Here is an 8,610-nt window from a genome sequence, read left to right as displayed (position 1 = left end):
ATGGGGATGGGAGATGTATGAGGCGACAGAGGGTGGCAAGACAGAGAGACGGGCACTCACCACAAGGCGGGACACAGGCTGGAGCTGGTGGAGAGGAAGCAGCATTAGACTGGGGATCACTGGGGATCCGCATCCCTGTGATGAGCTGTTTGGGCTCGTCCCTTGTCCAGCCCAGATGGGATCCCCAGGGGTTTCTTCAGGATGGGGGTGCCCAAGGTGGGGGTCCCTGGGGTGTAGATGTCCATGGTGGGGGGGTCTGTGACAGTCCCTTTAGTGGGGGTCCTGGAGAATTTCCAGAGTGGGAGTCTTGGGTGGGCGTCCCCACTGGCCCCATACCTTTCTCCAGATGGCTCAGCTTCGCCCAGATTACGTTGACGGCTGCCTGTAGAGACACCTCAAAGGGCTCTGTCCAGAAGGCCAGGTAGACAATGTAACCTCCCTCTGATCCCCAGAATCCCTCCTCAGACCCCACAGATCCTCTGTACTTGCCTCAACCCCATATGTCCCTACTGGAGTTCCATATATCCCCAAATACCCCCCCAACACCCCGCCCCTCCCCCCAGAAGCTGTATACCTTGAAGCCCACATACCCTCAGGATTCCCCAGCTATCCCCTTACAGCCCCAGACCTCCATATCGTCTTGTATTTCACCACACCCCCCATTCAAGGCCTCCGTGTCCTATCCCCCATGACCCATGTCCTGACCCTACCCCTCACATGTCCCACATCCCCTGCTCACTCGTCTTGCTCTGCTTCTCCAGAAAATGCAGGGCATCCATGACGATCTCCCGAAGTACATCACGCTGCCCCGACCCTGCGACCAGTACAGGTGTGCTGAGACCAGTACAGGGTTGGGATTGGAGGTTCAGGGATGGGAGGGTCCAGTAAGGGCTGGGAGTTCCTGGGGGTTCCTGCAGTCCTGATCAGGGTTTAGGGATACTGGGGAAGGGTCAGATATTCTTGGGGATTCCTGAGGTCCTAGGTAGGGCCAGGGTGTCCTCAGTGTCCCTGTTCTGGTTTGGGTGATTCTCAGGGTCCTAGGCAGGGTTGGGGTTCCCAGAGGTCCCTGAGGTCCAGGACAGGACTAGGGAGACATTGGCATTGTTGGGAGTCGTAGGGTGCCTGTCTGGGGTGGGTCCCTGGGGTTTCTGTTTAGGAAAGGGGTCTTCAACTGCCAGGGATCCCGTGTCAGTATGAGGGCATCGGTTGAAGTGGGAAACCCCAGACGGCTCTGGGATCCTGTTCAGAGTGGTGGTCCCCCTTGGGCTGGAGGTCCCTGGTGGGATGGAGGTGCCGGTCAGGATGGGGAACCCATGACGCACCCACAGTGACAGAGGAAAGTGGCTCAGCAGCCTGGGCAAGGGCCTCAAGGCAGCGTTGATGTCGAGGGTCCTTGAGGGGGGCCCCAGTAATGTCATGGCAGAGCTGTTCCCGCTGACTGGGAGGCCCAAAGCAGAGCAGGCAGGAGTGCACCGCAGGGAGCCAGGATGCCAGGGCCACCCATTGCCACAAGGCAAGCCCCCCTGCCTTGATGCCTGGGTTTCCAGGGAGCCAGGGAGCCAGCACCCACCACCACCCCATGGCCACAAAGTACAGCACCCAAATGCTTGGGTCCCCAGGGAACTGCAGGGTTCCCAGGTGGAGCCCAGGCGCCTGGATACCCAGGAGACAGCGGGGTTCCCAGGTGGAGCCCAGGCGCCTGGATACCCAGGAGACAGTGGGGTTCCCAGGTGGAGCCCAGGCGCCTGGATACCCAGGAGACAGCGGGGTTCCCAGGTGGAGCCCAGGCGCCTGGATACCCAGGAGACAGTGGGGTTCCCAGGTGGAGCCCAGGCGCCTGGATACCCAGGAGAGAGCGGGGTTCCCAGGTGGAGCCCAGGCGCCTGGATACCCAGGAGACAGCGGGGTTCCCAGGTGGAGCCCAGGCGCCTGGATACCCAGGAGACAGTGGGGTTCCCAGGTGGAGCCCAGGCGCCTGGATACCCAGGAGACAGTGGGGTTCCCAGGTGGAGCCCAGGCGCCTGGATACCCAGGAGAGAGCGGGGTTCCCAGGTGGAGCCCAGGTGCCTGGATACCCAGGAGACAGCGGGGTTCCTATGTAGGTCCCAGATACCTGGGTCCCCCCTTGAGAGGAGTGGGGATACCTAGACATATGAGCCCCCTGGGGTGTGTCGGCTGGAGAATGGGCTCCCAGACCCTCATTTTGGTCTCCCCAGATTTTCTGCCTTCAGTCCCTGCCAGTCACTTTACTTGGTGACCCAAAATCCCCTCTGTTTTGATGTCCAATTCCTTGCCTTTGTCCCTATGACCCTGTCCTGTCAGCACCCCCAGTCCAGTCTCTTGCAGAGAGGAACTATGCAAGGCTTCTCCTTTTCATTCCTCCATGTCCCATCTCATTAACACCTCCTTGCTCTTCCACCCAGGTGAGCCAGCCCGATCCACGGTAGAGCGGCAGATCTTGCTGCACAAGGGGGTTTCCTAAGGCAGGAAAATGCCAGGGCAGCGGAGACACCCACTGAGAGCTGACAGCTCTCATGAAAGATGCTTTCAAGGTCTAGGCATTGCCAGAGCAACCGCAGCCACCCCACCCCCATAAAAAGCAGCCTATGGAGCACTAGTGGCCAGGAGCACTGCCAGCAGAGCAGGCCAACTGTGTGGTGATCAGCCAGGGTGTGCGCAGCAGTTTGCATGGCAGTTTGCGCAGGAAGGGCGTCATCATCCTACCAGCAAAAGAAGCGAGTTCAGTTGGTGGTCATCACTCTCCCAGGAGGAGCTTGGCTATGGTATCCACCTGGAAGAAAGCTCTGTACTCTGCACTCACCAGGATGGATGTGGCAACCCAGAGAGAGCTCCGGTGAAAACATGCAGGCATCCAGGCCTCGGGCTGCAGGGCATGCAAGTGCCTTTCATGGATGGCAGTGGTGAGAAGAGCTCTGTGGGGTGTGGACAAGTGGATGGTCTGCTCAGCCTGGTGGCAGAGCTACAAGAGGAAGTAGAAAGTTCAAGGAGCATTGAGAAGTCTGAGGAAAGCATAGACTGGTGGAACCATGCTCTGCCCTCCATGAGACAGAAACAGGAACAGCCACCAGAAGAAAATCAAGATCAAGGGGATCCTGTATCCTCCCTCTGCTAGGCTGAAGGTGGTGGTTTAAAGGGTAGGAGTGAATGGAGGCAAGTCCATGCTCGGGGTGGCAGGCAAACTCTCCTTGGCCACCTCGTCTTCCCAGGTGACTCTGTACAACAGGTATGAGGCTCTGGATGTAGACGGCCAGTCGATGGATGATGTGGATGACAGTCCATCTACACCAGAGGTATTGCCAAGGTCAGAAAGGAAAGAGCCCTTCCTTCCCCCTAGGGATGATGTTACAAGTGCTGTTGGCATGAAGTACAGGGACCAAGCAGAGAGGACAGTGAAAGCCTGGTCTGGTGTTGATGTCCCCCGGCTGAAGGGGACGAGGTGCCACTCTCCCGCGCGGGTCTCCCTGTCAGTGCTGGCTGTACTTGGGGAAACAGCACCATCCCTTTGCAGCCATGTTTTAGGAGTGCCTTTGCAGCGAAGGCACCGTGGAGCCCACGGCTGGGTGTCCGTGAGCAGTCAGCAGGGCTGGGGATCCTGTCCGGGAGCCACAGGCTCGCTGTGGCATCCTCTGCTGTCCTGGGTCATGCTGGGTTAGACCTTACCTGCAGGCACTGCCCCGCAGCCCAGAGGTAGCGCCCGACGTGTGCTCTGAGGTCAGGGTTATCAGTACGAGTTGCACAACGTGTGTGCGGGGGCCAGGGGAGGGCAGAAGCTGGAAGGGTCCCCAGCCGGGTCAGGTCAGGCAGCCCCAGACTGGGGGCTCCAGCTCAGACTTGGCTCTCCCTTCCCGAGGCAGGGTCTGCCCTTGTGCTCCCACGCATGCACATGAAGACCCCCACCCTGAGGTCCAATGCCTGGACAGGTCTCAGCCCCTGCCCCACGTTTCCCCAGAGCTGCCTTGGACAGGCAACAGCCCTTTGAGGTCCCACAGTGGTCTGGGGCTGCAGAGGTCCCGCGAAGGCGATTGCCCCACAGGAGCAAGGGGGAGAGAGCCACCCTGACCCCAGCTTTGCTTTGGCCACGAAAGCGGTTCCCCTGCCCGGTCCATCCCCACCTCTGCAGAGAGCGCAACGGGGTGAGGGGCGGCGGGGATGGGGGTGCTTCCAAAGCCAGCTCAGCACCCAGGCGTCCCAGGTGCCAGAAGTGACCCCCCCATTCCAGGTGTACCACAGGCCTGTGAGGAGTGCAAAACATCTACTTTATTAAAGCTGCCGGCCAAAGAGCACAGCGGGTGGCTCTGGGGCATGCCCAGCACAGCGGGTGGCTGTGGGGCATGCAAAGGTCTGCTGGAGAAACTGCTACTTCTTGCCACGCTGCTTGCTTTTCATCAGGAGCAGCCCCTGCTTCTTGATGCCCTCCCGGGTGAGGACAAGGCCACAGGATTCGTCATCAGAATCCAAGGACTCTGAGGAGAGAGTGGAGAGGAGTGGGCTGTGGAGGCTCTGTGCGCTCATGTCCCTGGGCAGAGCCGGCACCTTTTGCAGGGCTGGTGGCATCCCAGAGAGCCCTCGTGCGGAGCCCTGAGGCACAGGCACTGCCGACTGGCTCTGCCAGCCCCGCATCCCAGGGGGACCTGCAGAGCCTGGGGTTGCCACCGCTGTGGCCCCTCTTCAACACTGCTGGCGCTTCCCAGAAAGGCCTGGAGCCAGGGGGTGGTGGGTACAGCTCCCGCTTTGTTAAAAACACAGTAGAGAGCTGCCAAAAGCTCGTGGTCTCCCCCAAGAACATCCAACAGGAGGAGGCCACAACCAGGTGATTTTGAAGCCAAGGCTCTCCCTCCTTGTCCCACAGCACCTGGGACAAGCAGCTCGTGGGTTGGGCTCTGCTGGGACAGTGGAAGACAGGCAAGGATGCCCAGGAATCCCCACGGGCAGGGGCTGGGATGGTTGCTGTGGCACGTGTCCTCGCTGTGCTCTCCTACCTTGGCCGCTGCCTGCGTCCTCCAAGGAAACCCTCAGGTTCTGTGGGTGATCCGCAGTGGTGTTCTCTAGTAAATTACGGACCTCGGCAAAAATCTGTGGAAGACACTCTGGGTTACTTGCTGAAGGGGAGGTGGGTGTTCCAAGCCAAGGGCTGCCCCACCTCGAGGTCCCCGCGCGGGGCACACCCTGCAGTGCCCCGTGCCACCGGGGGCTGAGCTGCTCCATGGCTCTCCCCTGGCGCCACCTCCATCCTGCCAGCTGGGAGGACGCTTGGGATGGGCCGTATGGGAAACCCCCGTGCGGGTGCCCGAAGGCCACAGCAGGGATGGAGCCCCCGCGCACCTTGTTGTCCTTGTTGGGGCTGCGCCAGTCGTGGGGCAGGCTGGCCACCCGCTGCACCAGGTAGCGCAGCTTCTGCTCACAGTGCTGCAGCTTCTCCTCCACCGCCATGGCCTTGACGGGATCCTCCTGGAGTCAGAGAGAGAACAACCACCTTGGTGGGGAAAACGAGCCACGGCGGGGGGACAGTGGCTGCGCCAAGCGTTTCCACGCCGTGCTGCTGCACCACCGGGCAGTGGCCGGGGCCAAGCTCACGCCAGCCCCATGTGGGTACCTGGCCGGGCACGGTGATGCCCTGCAGGCGGACGAAAAGGCTGTCGATGTCCTCTTCACATTTCAGCAGAACATCCTTGCTCCTCATCATCTGGGCCCGCATGTCCTCCAGCCGAGCCTCTTGGCACTGCAGTTTCAGCCGCAGCTCCTCCTCCAGCACCCTGGAGCCAAGCACATTCACATCCATACAAGTGCACAGGGGGGGCAGGAACACCCTAGAGCTGTTGCAAAAGCTGCTCAGGTTGCCAATGCAGAGCAGAGGTGCTGCCTGCAACCCAGCTCCACGCTGCTGGTACCACTTCCCACGCCAGGCCAGAAGCGGGGGTCCTCCTGCCGCCGCAGCGGGAGCTTTGGGTGCTCTGCCAGGCCCAGAGCTGGGGGAGCCCCCTGCTCAGAAAACCTGGCGGCACAGGAGGGGTGGGCGGCTGCAGTGGGACGTGGGAAGGGGTGCCCTGCTGTGTCGGGACACCTGGCACACACGTGTCCCCCCCCGCCAAGGGCCGTGGCCCGGTGGACACGACTGCACACCTGCTTGTGTTGGAGGGCTGGTGAAACTTCAGCTTAGCTAGGTTCAGCTCCAGCTCGTGCAGCCTCTCCGCCAGTGCCCGCTTCTTCTCCTCGCCCTCCTTGATGCACTGCTCCAGGTCCGCCGAGGACTGCTGCTGTTCCAGGAGCCTGCCGGGTATGTCCTGGCCGGGGGAGAGCACGAGGACTCAGCCCCCGGTGCTCCTGCAGGGTACAGGACCCGGGCCGTGGCCTCGGGGAGCCGTGTGCACCATGGACGGCTGCAAGCTCATGTCACGGAGAAGTGTGGTGCCATCCCTGCCCGCCCCAGAGGGCCTCTGGGGGTCTCCCAAGGCAGAGGAGGGCAGAGAAGCCCACAATGAAACAAGGCAAGCAGAGGGCTCTCAGCTCCCCGGGCCCTGAGCAGCCGTGGGTTTTGCCAGAGGGGGGGGTCACGTTACCCAGATCCTGGAGCACTGCAGCGCAGCCTTGGCCTGCTGCATCTTCTGCGTGACCCTGGCCTCGTGCTCCATCTGGGACCTGACGGCCTCCAGACTGGTGCCTGGGGTGGGAGGGAAGCGTCAGGGAAGGATGCCTGCGGCTGTGCCCGCGTCCCACCCCCCTGCACCCTGCCAGGCACTCACCCACGAGCTGGTCCTGTGAGGCCGGGGTCGGGGAGTCCACGGTGAGCTCGTGCCTCTCCTGCTGCAAGGATGTGCATTGTCACCCCCCACGCTGCTGACAGCCGGGGGGAGCTGGCCCTGCAGGCCCCCGACCCGTGGGGGGCCCGGCACCGATGCCTGCCGTCTGCCCACAGCCTGGCCTGTGCCAGGACCCCCAGCTCACCGCTCTCAGGTGCCTTTGGTACACCTCCTTCCGCCACCCTGTGTCTACAGAGACCTCCTGGGTGGCCCGGGAGCGGTACATGCGCGCTCTCTCCGCAAGGATCCGGCTGCGCGTCCTGTTTGCGTCCTCCTGGAGCGTGTCAGAGAAGGGAGAAGTGGCTGTCAGAGCTGGAACGGACCTTTGGCAGCCAGCTGAACTTGTGGGATGGCCAGGGTCAGCAATGACCAGCCCCGCCGCCAAGTAGACAGGCTGGGAAGGATAGTGGGCAAGGAGGGCTGGCGGGTGGAGCGTGCTGCCTTCGCCGTAGCTGGGGCTTCGGGCAGGCTGTTCCCAGCCCCAGGGCAGCCCGGCCCAAGAGCGACACCCGGGAGGAGCTATGGAGCCATCGGGGTGCTGTGGGCAAGCCCAGCTCCGGCTCTTTTGCTCTTGGTTGAAGGCACACTCAGCAGCTCCGGGGCACATGGTGCCGTTGGTGGGCTCTGGAGGGTGGAAAAGGGCCCCGAGGTGCCCCTGGCCATCTCACCTTGGCTCTGTCAGCGGCTTTGCAGGCCTCCAAGGCCATGAGATCCATGTCCTGGAGCTCCCTACCATACAGCTCGGCCATCTTGCACAGGAGGTCCAGCTGCGGAGGCAGGTGGGCCAGCTCCTGGGACACAGGGAGCCACAGCACGTCACCCCAGTGAGCCCCAGGGGTCCCCCGTGCTGTGACAGCAGATGGAGGGGAGCAGGAGGACCTCTTTGATCTGGGAGGGGGGCGTCCCACCAGCGTTGCCCCTGGGGCACCTCCTTGTCTCTGCTGGGGGAGCAGGTGGCACGATGGCACGGTGGGGAGGAGCTCACCTTCCTCAGGACATCCCGCACCGCCAGGTACAGGGCAGTCACCTTCTGTCCAGTGTGGACCTTGAGGAGCACCTTCTCAATGTTTTTCTCCAGCTGGCAAATGGCCTGGGGCAGAGGTGGGGGGGTACAGGGGGTGACCCCGCATGCCGAGCCCAGAGGCCAGCTGGGGGGTGCAGGGGCTGGATTAGAGCCCTCTGCAGGTGCTGCCAGCCCAGGAGGGGGTCCCAGGTACCTGCGCCTGTGCCTGCTGCCGCTTGTCAGGCATCGCAGCATCCTGCAGCTGCTGCAGCCGCCTCTGCAGCTCCTCCCGCACTTGTCTCCGCTGCCTCACCTGGTGCAGCAGCATGTTGCAGGTGTTCACCCGTTCATAGATGTCGGCCTGGAGCTTCTCCTGGGCCACCTGGATGGGCATGCGAGCATTCAGCAGGCTGGAGGCAGAGCTTGCTGGGTGCCCGCGGCACAAGGGGGTCCTGCCTGCAAAACTGCCCCCAGGGTGGAGCTGGGGACACCGGACTTAGGGGTGCTGCCTAACTGAGACCCAGGGCTGGGCGTCAATCGAATCCATCAGTGCCCCAGCTGCGGGGGTGCCGGAGAGCAGCAGCAGCAGCAGCAGCACCCCCCCGCACCCGCCTGCCGCTGGCCCTGCAAGAGGCCCCCGGGCAAAGGCAGCTCTGCGGGGCCAGGGTCTCTGTCACCGCAGCGGGGCTTATAACCGCGTTGTAACCTCGGGACGGGCAGTGAAGGGCAGGGCAGGGACAGCATCTCTCTCTCAGGGATGCGGCTGGAGCTGCAGGAACCCGGGCAGCC

General features: G+C 62.6%; 1 protein-coding gene across 1 annotated transcript; it reads right to left on the bottom strand.

The window, feature by feature from the left end:
* Positions 1-4,363: 4,363 nt before the first annotated feature.
* Positions 4,364-8,388, bottom strand: LOC130159683 (coiled-coil domain-containing protein 183-like). The gene is made up of 10 exons (XM_056361558.1): positions 8,036-8,388; positions 7,804-7,908; positions 7,487-7,609; positions 6,964-7,092; positions 6,762-6,837; positions 6,579-6,679; positions 6,130-6,302; positions 5,615-5,774; positions 5,344-5,469; positions 4,364-5,094 (listed from the first exon to the last, which is right to left on the bottom strand). Exons 1-10 carry the CDS (start codon positions 8,213-8,215, stop codon positions 4,756-4,758), a joined length of 1,512 nt encoding a protein of 503 aa, XP_056217533.1. The 5' UTR covers positions 8,216-8,388; the 3' UTR covers positions 4,364-4,755.
* Between the last annotated feature and the right edge of the window lie 222 nt (positions 8,389-8,610).

The sequence above is a fragment of the Falco biarmicus genome, chromosome 1 (assembly GCF_023638135.1).
Source record: "Falco biarmicus isolate bFalBia1 chromosome 1, bFalBia1.pri, whole genome shotgun sequence".
NCBI lineage: Eukaryota > Metazoa > Chordata > Aves > Falconiformes > Falconidae > Falco > Falco biarmicus.
This window is presented reverse-complemented; position numbering and strand designations above follow the sequence as displayed.

Excerpts from the sequence above, each read along its gene's own strand:
- LOC130159683 (XM_056361558.1), bottom strand. The coding sequence starts at position 8,215 with ATGCCCATCCAGGTGGCCCAGGAGAAGCTCCAGGCCGACATCTATGAA. Across the intron at positions 6,303-6,578 it reads TGCAGTGCTCCAGGATCTGG|GACATACCCGGCAGGCTCCT; the intron begins GTAACGTGACCC and ends TCCCCCGGCCAG. Across the intron at positions 5,775-6,129 it reads ACAAGCAGGTGTGCAGTCGT|GGTGCTGGAGGAGGAGCTGC; the intron begins GTCCACCGGGCC and ends GCTTGGCTCCAG.